This window comes from Erythrolamprus reginae, chromosome 1, assembly GCF_031021105.1.
Source record: "Erythrolamprus reginae isolate rEryReg1 chromosome 1, rEryReg1.hap1, whole genome shotgun sequence".
Classification (NCBI taxonomy): domain Eukaryota; kingdom Metazoa; phylum Chordata; class Lepidosauria; order Squamata; family Dipsadidae; genus Erythrolamprus; species Erythrolamprus reginae.
This window is the reverse complement of record NC_091950.1, coordinates 339,350,861-339,364,433: the sequence shown is the minus strand read 5'-3', so window position 1 is coordinate 339,364,433 and position 13,573 is coordinate 339,350,861. Positions and strand designations below refer to the sequence as shown.

Below are 13,573 nucleotides of genomic sequence, written 5' to 3'. Positions count from 1 at the left end.
AAAGGAAAACTGAGGTATTCTTGAAGTGTAATACCGTGAATAACAACAGAGTAAAGAGATGTTTGTCAGCCTTCCCTAGTAATTGTAATGCTTTAGGAAGCAGTGCTGCCAATACAGTCTGCCAGGTACATATAACTCTTCTAATATTTGAACAGTGATTTTCAGGAGCTGGTGATTATCCACATGTTCTCTAGTCATTAGGGTTAGTGTGGGAACAAATACTGCTTTTCAAGCTGGATCCAAGGTCATTGATTTCACCCATGTCAGTTCCTTTCTAAAAGGATGATGTTCATCAATTCTGAAACTGAGACTTTAGTGTAGTATTCTGAGATCTGGCAAAAGTTAGAATGAGCAAGAATCTCCAATTTTAATATTAAAATTTCCAACACTGTCTTAAATTTTAGTTTGAATGATGAGTCACTGGGCTTGTTAGATATTGCTAATTATTACATATATTTTACTTTGTTCACCTTCCAAACTAATGTAAAGCAAAGTCTAAAAGATCCCCAACTCCTCATAAAATTCTAATCGCCAATACAGCGGTACCTCTACTTATAAACTTAATTCATCCCATGACCAGGTTTTTAAGTAGAAAAGTTTGTAAGAAGAAGCAATTTTTCCCATAGGAATCAATGTAAAAGCAAATAATGTGTGCGCTTGGGGAAACCACAGGGAGGGTTAAAGCCCTGTTTCCTCCCAGGAGATTCTTAGGCCCCACAGAGGTTTCTCCCTGCCTTTTCCAATCACAGTTTCGGAGGCCCTTGGTTTGTAAGTGGAAAATGGTTCTTGAGAAGAGGCAAAAAATCTTGAACACCCGGTTCTTATCTAGAAAAGTTCATAAGTAGAGGCATTCTTTGGTAGAGGTACCACTGTATTACAATACAATATTATATATTACAATATGCTAATTGTGAGAATGCGGATTGTCTGCACAATCTCTACTGCTCCCAGTTGTTGATCATTAATGTAAGGAAAGCAATGATAGTATCAGGACCCGGACCCAAAGTCATATGTGTACCAATTGTGGCTAGCAGCAGCCAGATGCCTATGGAAAACATGCAGGTTAGAATGTGAACGTAGAAGAAATCTCCCATTTATGTTCACCAGCAACAGATAATCACAGGCCTACTGCTTCTGATACAGAACGTAATCTGGAGTCATCAGGACTGGTAGCCAGTGATAATCTAATCCTCCTAATCCTTTTAAAGCTATCCAAGTGGGAGGCATCACTACATTTTTTGTCTTAGCAAATTGACTTCCTTTTATCTATTATGAGTTTTTCATCAGTCAACTTCATTGGAAGAGCCTGGGCCCTAGTTCTTTGAGGGGAAAAACAAATTCCCCCCACCCTGAATAATTTTGTACACTTCTGTCACCTTAATTTTATTTTTAAAAGGGTTATAATATTGTCGGTTTTAAAAATATATCTTCCTAAGTATTCTTCCCTAATTTTTTTCCTTTTTAAAAGAACCAGAGCAGCATATTACACTGATTTCTTTATTGGTTTCTCTTCATATTCAGATACCTTTTCTAATCAGAGAGTTTTAGAGCAGTCATTACTTTTATCTTAGAGTTCAAGAATTCTCAAACAATAAAGTCTTAAAACTGCATGGTAACCTTTACTTTGGCAACCTCTATTTATGAGATGACAATAAAAATGTCACTTTATGCACAGATATCTTATAATCCAACCATCCAAATGCATCTGTACTTGGTAAAATAATAGCTTTTATTCTCCTTGCTATGAATCCTAAGCTTGTTAAAATTCATTTGCACTGTTTGCATTTCTGGTGTGCAAGATGTTTGTTCTTTCAATTTCTGATAGAATAATATTTTAATAAAGATTGTATTGATTGATTATACCCAGAATTTCTAATATTTTACTTCCCAAAATTCTAGGGGGATTTGATCCTATTGATTTCATCATTAAAAGTTATAATATACTCATATATTTCACATATATTTTGCAGGGTGTCGGCCAAACCTGTAAAACAGGGAAATCAGGGAATTATCAGGGAAATTGGTGGTTTGGGAAATATCATAAAATTATCAGGGAATTCGTGAAAAAACAGAATAAATCAGGGAAGAAAACAAACTATTAAAATGTTTAAAAGTCAGGGAAAAATCATGTAAAAAAAATAAACAGATCGCGCTGCCTGGCAGAGTCAAACAAAAATGAGCATAAATGTAGCAATAACTTGCTTCCTCAGCTACCAATATTTCTCCACAGCTTAGCCATTTAGTATGACATTATCTATAACCGCATCTTAACTAGATTGCAAGTTACAGGGAAATATCAGGGAATTTCAAAATGCTTTCTTCCTGGACATCCTGATTTTGTTATTGCATTTATTTTAAACATGTACATACCTGCCCATCTTTCAGCCCACTATGGGTGTCTCTGAATCATTTTCTTTTGAAGCCAATCTAAGATAAACCGCTAACTTACTTTTGAGATCTGGCACTGTTGTCCACAGTGGTTTGGGGACCCTGAATGATATTCACCAAAAGGGATTAAAAAGAGTAAAAGCAGATTGACCAGAACAAACAAAAAACATCCTGCCAACAGGGTAGCGAGTCCTCATACCAACTGGTATCTTGAATAGCCACATCTCTGTGGCCATTTTAAAGTCCAGCGGTAATGGGGTGGTCCAGACATGGGGTAAAATGTTTCACAGTTCAACCAGTATTGAGAAGGCCTGATGGGGCTGCCATCAAGCTTTCTTTCTCCAGTCTGATGATATAGATAGTTTTAGTTTGGAGAAGGCAGTCATCTGGATCCTGAGCCATGTAGAATTTTAAAAGATATAACCAGAATCTTGAATTTGGGGATCAATAGAGATTCCAGAGGAGTGCAGTGCAGCTGGTTCAGTTTACCAAAGAAAATGCATTATGTGTGTGTGGGATCTTTGGAATAACTACCCAGGCTGCCTCTTGCACACCAGGTGAAGCTTCCTAATGGTCATCAGGAGAAATCCTAAATTGACTGAAGTGCAGTAGCACAACTCTTAACAAAGATACATAGGACAAATAGACAAAAAAGCAGAATTCTTGTGAACTTTTAGAATCTGATATAAAATGGGGAAAAGAATATACCATATTTTTCAGATTATTAGGCACTCTGGACTACTAAGACACACCTAGCTTTTGGAGAGGAAAACAAGAAAAAAATCTGCCTCTGCCTCCCAGCAATTTGCCTCCTCGCAGCAAACAGCCTGGTCAGCTTGAGCACAGCCTGACTTAGCATGACAAGCTGATTGGAGGTTGGATCTGCCTCCCGGGATACCACCTATCAGCTGTTCCAGGCTGCAGGGATCACCACCATCCATTGCCATTGCTGTATATCACGATCTCCACATGCCACATTTTCAGTCACTGGGCACCCCATTTCCATCCTCCACGCATTACATTTTTGGCCCATTCCAGGTGGCAGGGATAGGCAGCAGCAGCAGCAATCCTAGTCACCTGGAATGAGCCAATAATGGGACATGCAGAAACTGAAAATGGGGCATGCAGAGGCCATAAATGGGATGGGCATGCGGGTGTGGAGTTAGGCGGCAACAGCAATGGGTGATGGTGATCTCTGCTGCAAGGAGGAAAATTGCTGGGAAGCAAAGGCCGAATGGTGGAGGCTGGAGGGTGGGTGGGGCTTTGACAACATTCGCTGTATAAGATGCACAGACATTTCCACCCACTTTTGAGGGTAGGGGAATGTGTTTTATACATAGAAAAATATGGTAATACTTTTTTTAAAAAAATTCTGCTGTCAACTAGAAAGAAAAGGGAGGGAAGGATTATTTCGTTACAGTAAATTGTACAATGGCATTAAGTTTTGCATTCATATGAATAAGTAGGAAAACTCAATGTACAAACCAGTGATGTATATCTGTTTTCCAATCACTTGAATTTAGAATAATTAAATAAGCTTTGATCCAGATGAAGTTCTGACTCATTGTTTGTATACTTTTGGGTCTGGCAACAAGGAAGGAAAGGAATAATACTAGATTCAGTTGCATCTCCAGAGAAGTCCGTGATTAGCTGATTGGAAAGGAATTTGGCCTCTGCATATCCAGTTGAGATCCAATGATTTTGGCCATAATAGCTGAGTGTTAGTCAAGTAGAATGCTATGATTCCTCTGAAGACTGGCTGGAGTCTTTTGATGGAGATAATCATTTTACATTTTGGCTGCAATCCTGAACACACTTATTTACAAGAGAAGCTTATTGATTTCTGCTGGATTTTGATTCTACGACAGCTGGAAATAAGCATCTTCAAGATTTAAGATCATTGAATAAGCATAACTCAGGATAAAGTCAAATTTAATGTATAACTAGTTTAAATTATGCAGAAAATTGTGCTGGTAAAATAGCTGTGCTCGCTATGTTTTCTGATGATTTTTTTCTTTGCAGGATTCTAAGACAATAGTCCCTTCTTCTTCCAGAAGATCAAGTGAATGGCTCAAGATTTTGGCATCCATTTTCTGCTTAAGTAAGTAGCTTCAAAATGTTCACATTCTAAGTTAAACTCAGATTCTATTCTATGTATCAACCAGTTTACACACTTAACTCCATATGCAAAATAACCCCCTTACCAAGTATGCAATAACCTAAGACAGTTTGTGCTTGAACTGCTGATTTCTATAATTATGCTAATCAGTGAGCAGTCTCAATTTTATGCTGGAGAATCATTCAAAGCCAATCTCTTTGCATGGCCAAAAAGAAAGAAGGCAGATACTTGTCTGATTTCCATCTCAGGTGTCTCTAATATAGAGTTTACTTGAAGCATCTGGATGGATTTGTTATATAACCATCATACTTATTGTATTTTGCCTTATGCTTGGAAAGAATGGTGTGGACCTATTGCATTATATTAAACCCCGATGACTTAATTTGGAATAGAACAGACATCTGGCAAGGCAGTTCTAGGCTCTATCAGACCTCTTATGATTTATATCCTCTCACACTTTACATGGAGCACAATTAATCTGATAATTAACTCATGGGCAAGGAAAGTTGCCATCAGTTAATTAATCAAGGAATCGTTATGGTGCCTCCTGTCTTTCCAGAAAGCAAGTGAAAAAAGCATTTTCTTATTGGTTATAAGATCAGTTAAAATACAGTGATACCTCGTCTTACAAACGCCTCGTCATACAAACTTTTCGAGATACAAACCCGGGGTTTAAGATTTTTTTGCCTCTTCTTACAAACTATTTTCATCTTACAAACCCACCACCGCTGCTGGGATGCCCCGCCTCCGGACTTCCATTGCCAGAGAAGCGCCCGTTTTAGCGCTGCTGGGATTCCCCTGAGGCTCCCCTCCACAGGAAACCCCACCTCCGGACTTCCATGTTTTTGTGATGCTGCAGGGGAATCCCAGCAGCGCAAAAACGGGCGCTTCACTGGTGACGGAAGTCCGGAGGTGGGGTTTCCAAGCAAGGGGAGCCTCAGTGAAATCGCAGCATTGCAAAAACACAGAGGTCCGGAGGTGGGGTTTCGAGGACATCAGTGTTTTTGCGATGCTGCGATTTCACTGATGCTCCCTTCGCTGGGAAACCCCACCTCTGGACTTCAGTTGCCAGCGAAGCGCTCGTTTTTGCAATGCTTGGATTCCCCTGCAGCATCGCAAAAACACAGAAGTCCGGAGGTGGGGTTTCCCATGGAGGGGAGCCTCAGGGGAATTCCAGCAGTGCAAAAACCTGCGCTTCGGCTGGCAAAAGAGGTGAATTTTGGGCTTGCACGCATTAATCACTTTTCCATTGATTCCTATGGGAAACATTGTTTCGTCTTACAAACTTTGCACCTTAAGAACCTCATCCCGGAACCAATTAAGTTTGTAAGACAAGGTATCACTGTACTAGAAAAAGAAGGTGGTGTTATGTATGCTTGTGATTGTGTTGAGTTGTAAGTTTGTCCTTATACACATTGCAGAGGGAGACTACCAGTGTATGGAAGTGAGAAGATGACATTACATGTTTGCAGAAGCAGCGGGGAAATCATCACATGTATTTCTCTTCTTCCCAGTTCCTAAGACATGTTTTCATGAATGTGCGCTTAGGTCCCCAAAGTAACCGCCCTTGAGTTTTTGGAGAGTGGCGGCATACAAATCTAATAAATTAAATTACATTACATTAAATTAGACAATGGAACATTTTGATAATAATTCAGAAAAAAAGGGCTATGGAGAAGATAGAAATACTTTCTGCAGCTCTTCAAAGCAGCTGTGCCTCTTCCCTTATCATTGATAAGACAATCCCAAGAAGAAAAATTGACCAATTTTAAAGAGTTTCATATGGGTTCTGTGTGCATGTTCCACTCCCTGCTCCGAAATATTTTAATAGATATAAATATGAATCCTATTGCTTGCCTCCAGGATGAAAAGAAAATGATAGTAAGTTTCATTTTAATATCTTAGCAGGTGGCAGCAGATGGTTGACCTTATGGTTGGCCAACTTAATATACCACTCAAAAAAATAAAGGGAACACTCAAATAACACTTCCTAGATCTGAATGAGTGAAATATTCTTGTTGAATATTTCATTTGCACAACTATTCCATTTGCACAACAGCATGTGGAATTGACTGACAATCAGTGTTGTTTCCTAAATGGACAGTTTGATTTCACAAAAGTTTGATTTACTTCAAGTTATATTCTGTCTTTTAAGCGTTCCCTTTATTTTTTTATTTTGAGTGTATTTAGAAGGGAAATCATTAGAGAATATTGAGAAATATTTTTAAAAATACTAGAAAAAGGCAGTGGCAAATGTCTTTTGTATTATTGCCAAGGGCATGGAAAACATTTTATCAATTTATAAACCATTTCATAGGCACTAATATTTATTCTAATCTTTTGTTCCTTCCTTTTGTTAGTCATATTATAATTAGCCCTGTCTAACCCCCCCTGTTTGAAAAGTGGTGGATCCTTGCTGATTACAATCACTTATAGGACAACTATACATTATATAGTTGTGATATATTTGTGTCTTATATTTGTGATATTTTATGAGAACATTTGTCACACACCGTTTTAATTTCAAAGTAATTTTACTGTAGTTATATGATGTATTATAATTATGAATGTGCAATTGATATTTTCAAAAGTTTAATTCCAGAACCAAAGTGGACTATTAAGAGTTAATTTGTGATAAGATATGAAATCAATAAATTTAATATTTTTAAAAAAAATTGGATTGAAGCAAGAGCTTTGTAAAACATTCTGAGCCTCCCAAAAATATATTAGTGATGCTAATGAAGTCAAGTCAGTTTCTTTTTTTAAAAAAGCCCTGAATGTATACTATTCTGCTCTTCTATTTTCAATTGCTTATTTATTTCGGAGTTATTTCCTAAAAATCCCTTGAGGGTGCAGAATAAGACGTGCAGAATTAGAATGCTTAGAATGATACATTTTGAAATGATGTCTTGCCTGTTTTCTAGACGGATAACTTCTATTGTTGTTTTGGGTTTCTTACTGCAGGATGATCTGGAAACTTGCTTTATCGTTGTTTCTCATGTCCACTCTGGTTCAAGTGATAGAACCCAGGAAAAATCGTCCTGCGGGAGCCATCCCTTCTCCTTACAAAGGCAGCAGAAATAATAACTCTGACCGACGGCCGCATCTGAACAAAGAAGTGCTGGCCTCCAGCCAGGAGGCCTTGGTGGTAACAGAGAGGAAATATCTGAAAAGTGATTGGTGCAAAACCCAGCCCTTACGGCAGACTGTCAGTGAGGAGGGCTGCCTTAGCCGTACAATTATAAACCGCTTCTGCTATGGCCAGTGCAACTCCTTCTATATCCCCCGGCATGTAAAAAAAGAAGAAGAGTCTTTCCAATCGTGTGCCTTTTGCAAGCCTCAGAAAGTCACCTCCTTCACAGTGGAACTAGAGTGCCCTGAACTGGACCCACCTTTTCGACTTAAGAAGATCCAGAAAGTGAAGCAATGCCGATGTATGTCGGTGAGCCTGAGCAGTACAGGCAAACAATAAAAATGAGATTTGGCAGCTGACTCTGCCTTAAACCCTTTCTTCAGACACAAAACTGGTTGACTGTTTTTTTCCTTGACTCAGTTTGGAACATTTCTACAGCAGCATCCTTCGCTTGGTTTGCCTACTGGAAATAAAGGCTGCTATCAGCAGATCAAAACATCACATCCTTATCACCCAAACAGCTCTTTGTCCACTGGGCTTGCCACTAAATGAGAAGTCGTTGTCTGATGTGAAAGTGAACCTTTCGGGGGCCAGTGATATAAATTCAGTAATTAACTCTTCCTTCCACTGTGTGGAAATTGTTTTGGCTTTCACTTTACGCTTTTGGATGAATAATGGCTGGATGAAGTATTTGTCATTTTCCTTTCTCATCCTTGGTTAACATTTTGGTTTATTTCTGACTATTTAATCCTGTCTTCTGTGCGATGGATATAGCTAGGAACAGCAAAGGGAAGCATTGATCTGTCTTGATTGATAAGACTCGTGTGCTTTTTAAACAGCCTTATCTTCCATGGATATATCAGCTTGCACTTTCCAATGAAGAGGCTGCAGTGGATTTATACCTATTTTCAACTAAACTGTCTCAAGTACAGAGTGCTACAGCATGGTCTCATTTGTCATGTTACTGCAAATAATTGTTAAGCTTTTTAATGTAGACATAAGCATGTATAATTTGTGAGATGACTCACTGTTTGAAGTCTTGAGATGAATCTTAAATATGAGAGCAGATTGTCCCTCACAGCCCACAGGATTTTGCTAGTGTTAATTTTCCTTCTGTAGACTTATTTTGTGGATTTATCCCCATCTATTTTGAGTGACTACATTTGTGAAGGAAAGCAAAAATTGATCTTTAGCAATATCATAGCACAAAGCAAGCAACACAGTGTATTTTTCCTTTAAATTAATTCCTGTTTCCTTTATACGAAATTGCATCTATGTAGGATAAAATTTAATGTATGAAAACTTGATAAACCCAATTAATACAGGATTGCATGTTAGGGTTTTGCATGTTCCAGAAGTTACCATTGAGATTTCTTTGAAAATTTCTGGGTAACTCTGATGGTGACCCCAGTGCATGGCTTGACGTTTGCATTTGTGATAAGTATTCAAATTTTCAAATATGATTTTTGTTACTATTTTCCTCCTGATGTGATCAGAAAGGTTTGAATAAAGCTGCAAATTGATGCCACCTCAAGGGTTCAAGGGCACAGGTGGGGTTTTTTTATGCTAGACAGGTTACTTTGAGAGGTTTTTAGTGATTGATCTTCATTAGGCCTGTCAATTATGGAAATTGGCACAGGAAGAGGCGATTGGGTAGGTATGTGGCCTTAGAATTCAATCCCTTATGTGATGTTACATAAGAATAATATCATGCTTAGAAAACACAGTAAAGAAGAATGGGGCTTACCTTGGTGGTTTTGATAATAACTTATGATTTATATCAAAGATATTAGGGATGAATTAATTAGGATAGCTGTATTTTTATGTACAGGCTTGCTGCCCAAGAACACTGCTTCTTGGAAAAAGAGAACATTTGGTTCTTATTGTTAGGACTTGGTAAAACATTGTTCAAGCAATAATGTAGTATAATTATTTAGAGAGAGCTCTTTACCAGCCTGTTACAAACAAACCAGATCTGTTATGACAGGGGAATACTTTTCGGGTTGTTTTATAAGAGTTGAGTTAATGTTGTAATAGTTCATACTATTTAAATTTTGTTTTATAAATGAAAATGAAGTGGAATAAATATTATAAATATAACAATTATTTTTAGGCGTATTGTTAAATTATAGAAAAAGCTACTCTAGAGATATATGGAATTCATGTATATTTGTTTCATGTATATATTCGTAGAGCTTAAGTTTAACCTTTGTTAGGGAGTTTTCTTTGTCCACTTAATTTAAATATGAAATAATTAAAATATAGAGCCATTATAGAATATTTCAGTTAAAGGCAGCATACGTGTAGCTGAAAATAACTAATGAAAAGTATCACTATGAAATTTTATGTATGGAAACTGTGAATGTAATAGACATACATTAATTTCCAATTTTCTGTTATATCACAGAGAGAACCTTTAATTCTCCAGTTTTATTGCATGTCATCAATCCCAACGATATGGCTGTAGTTAAGCAGTATATCAGAAATTAAAGGTCCTGTGTCAATGCAATGTATGTTATGTATAATATATATACAACCTCAATTCTTAAATAAACTGGGTTTATTGATTGATGATTTTGAATGAATGAAAGGGGCATCATGATTGTTCTTCTCCAAACGAATAGTTGTAAATACACAAACTTCAACATAACATTAACATAACACCTATTAATATTACTGTACTTTTTTGATCAGCAGTTGGAGCTGTTGTCATACAAAAACATTTTAATGGAAATAAATGAAGGAAATTACAACTGTAATAAAACATAACACCTATCATTGCAACTGTACTAAAATTGGGCTACTGAATTTTCTTTCTAACATCTCAGCTATGTTTTATTTGCAACTTTCTATATTATTTTTAGTGAAAGGGGTAGGACTAGGTATCAAAGCAGTATTACTCTAAACATGACATGGAACAATAAATAACAATTGGAATAGATTTCGTACCCCAGGAGTGGAGCTGAGCGCTATTTCTCCCCACCCGATGGCTGCAACTGGCAGTGCCTGATCCGCCCCACCTTCTGGGAGGAAGCCCACCCAGTCGCTTCTCGGAGAGGCGAGGAGCAGCAGTGGCTGTGAAGTTGGAGAATCTTGGAAGAAATTGTTGGAGAAGCATGGAATTTAACCCTGTGGAATAAATGGTCCTCTGCTACAGGATACCAGGGTGGGGGCTGCAGGGGGATAGAAAAAGGTGAATGGCAGCGAAGTCTGTTCCTGGCGTGTTTTCACATGGGAAGAAATTGCTCTTGAGGCGGAAGAAATCCAGGAGGACTCACAAGGTGGGAAACTTGCCATGGGTGTGAACGTTAATCAAATGTATTTAGGTGGCTCAGTTACATTGAGGTATAAAAATGTAAGGAGCCAAGCACTAATTAATGAGATATGCCGGAGAGATAATGGTATATGTTAGCGGCTCCCTGGACCAATCAGGTGATGAAGAGAGCGAGTTCCAGAACAAGGGACTTGATTGAGCATGAATGATCCTTCTGTTGGCCATGAGTGTTTGTGTGTGTGGGTGCGTGCGTTTGTGTGTGTGTGAGTGAGAGAGAGAATTGGAACATTTTTTTTTAAATAAATCTTTTTATTAATTTTCATAAAAGGACGCACAAACTTACAAACATTAAACATATAGTTTGGGGAGGTATCCTCCCTACTTATCTCAAAAGTATAAATGCAGATATAGAAAAAAGAATACATAATTGAATACATAGTTGAATACTAATACATAAAAAATAGCTAATAATAAAAAAACTAATAACAAATAATTTAAACTAGGATGAAATCAATTATTCTTCTCATCTTATTACTATTGTATATGTAAACTAATTCTAATACTATTCCTTAAAAAAAGGTAATTGGGACATTTTTTAAACGCCGCAGGATGCGGGACAAATTATGAAAAAGCGGGACTGTCCCACTAAAAGTGGGACGTTTGTCACTTTAACATACGCACACACAAGCATATTAATATTTGTAACACAGCGGTGGTCTAATTCAGGAAATCAATAAAGTTCAGCTCCATTCAAAGGAATCTTGCAAAGTTCTCTTACATGGAGGTATAGACACATGAAGTTTTTCTTTTATAGAAGAGGCCATGAACTGGATCCAGTTTTAGTTCTAGTGATCCATTGAAATAAGCAATTCACCTTAGCTATGGCCAGAGTCACCATCCAAATTAGGCAACAACCAGTCCTGATCTCAACAGCACTCTTTTTAGCTCTTCTACCTTTGCTTGGCAGAGGTGCCGAATCTTGCCCAGTAAGGAACTGGATTAGCCCAATTCCTGATTCTAACAGGTTATTGTCAATAGTAGTCATGACTATAGACAAGGCAGCAAACAGAGTTATAAACAGACCAACATATGCCTAGTGTTGGGAATCATGCATTCTTCATTCAACCTGGCCTGCAAGAGCTAGACTGACAAGACACTTTCCTAAATATAACTTGAGCTCATTGGTTAAATTAAATTAGTTTGGTTAATTCTGAATCAAAGCCACTTTATGTTCTTCCCAAATCACTACAAACCCTTCTATTCTTGTTGCATGGTATTCTTTTTTCAACTTTATAGCAAAACATTTTGCAATTGAATTGTTAAGGAACTACTATCGCCACTTCTTCCAAGCTGGCGTCTTTTCCAGTTGCGTTACAATAGCTTTTATTGTTCCAAATAACATGGCCTTTGGAATTGGAATGATGGGAACCACATAAATTAATGCAGAAAGAAAAAGAAATCAGAGCTACCGGCTATAATGCCATCCAGTATAATATAAAGCTTACAGAGAGATAAAACCATTTTTCTTGCTAATTCAAAGCTAATATTTTAAGACATTAGCCTGCCATCTGGTGGTAGATAGATTAATCCATCAGTTATAAATTGTCATATTTACAGATAATACTCAATACAAAGATAGCCCAGCTTCTTGTCTATGGTAGGCTTTCAATTGCCAATCTTGTACTGTAAGATATTCTTACAATAACCACATTTTGAATTTTCAGTAAATAGTTTGGAATAAGAACCTGGAAACTAAGAATTACTTGGAATCACAGGAATATTTTGCAAGTTACACACCCCAAACTAGTGACAATAAAACCATTATTTCTATATGTCTACCGAGATTCTCATCCAAGTCATGATTGTCCCAAAGGTGCTTTTTTTTACAAAAGGCAACTGGACTTCCTTTGTTTTACATGAAGATGTTTCACTTTTCATCCAAGAACCTTTTTCAGTTCTGGAGGTTCTTCAGTCAGAACTAAAGAACCTTCTTGGAAGAGAAGTGGAATGTCTTCAAGCAAAAAGAAAAGTCCAATTACCTTTTGAAAAAAATTGCCTTGTGGATGATAATCTCAAATTCAGTCTTACCCACAACCACTTGTTCTAGGCTTCTTTATCTTGCAGCATACAGTACATAGCTGTGGTGAGATAAGAAAGTAATATGATATAGTTAGACTTTAAAGTCAGTAGAAACCAACTAACAAAACCAAAGCATGAATCGCATGTGTTAGATGAGAGATGAATGGTCATCTCCGAGCATTTGGAGACTTCAGCTGGTACAAAATGCAGTGGCACATGCAATAACAGGTGTGCCAAGGTATGCCCTTATTACTCCGACTTTACGGGAGCTGCATTGGTTACCAGTCAGTCTCTGAATGCAATTCAAGGTGCTGGCTATCACCTTTAAAGCCCTAAATGGCTCAGGGCCAGACTATTTATGGGACCGTCTCCTACTTCCTATCTCACTGCGGCCAGTAAGGGCCCACAGAGTCGGCCTTCTCCAGCTCCCACCTGCCAAATAATGTTGAGTGGCGGGACCTCAGGGAACCCTTTGGAATCAACTGCCCCCCGAGTTCCATACTATCTCCACCCTACCAGTCTTCCGGAAAGCCATTAAGACCTGGCTTTTCCAGCAAGCTTGAAATTAGGATTGACTGTA

The 13,573-nt window shown here is 37.8% G+C and overlaps 1 protein-coding gene across 2 annotated transcripts in view; it reads left to right on the top strand.

The window, feature by feature from the left end:
- The window catches only part of GREM2 (gremlin 2, DAN family BMP antagonist), a 35,880-nt gene extending 25,669 nt beyond the window's left edge, over positions 1–10,211 (top strand). For both annotated transcript variants that reach the window (XM_070734024.1, XM_070734023.1), the window contains exons 2-3: positions 4,411–4,489; positions 7,472–10,211. In XM_070734024.1, coding sequence (XP_070590125.1) covers positions 4,455–4,489; positions 7,472–7,979 — 543 coding nt within the window. In that variant the 5' untranslated portion in view covers positions 4,411–4,454 and the 3' untranslated portion in view covers positions 7,980–10,211. The remainder of the gene's footprint in view (positions 1–4,410; positions 4,490–7,471) is intronic.
- The last annotated feature ends 3,362 nt before the right edge of the window (positions 10,212–13,573 follow it).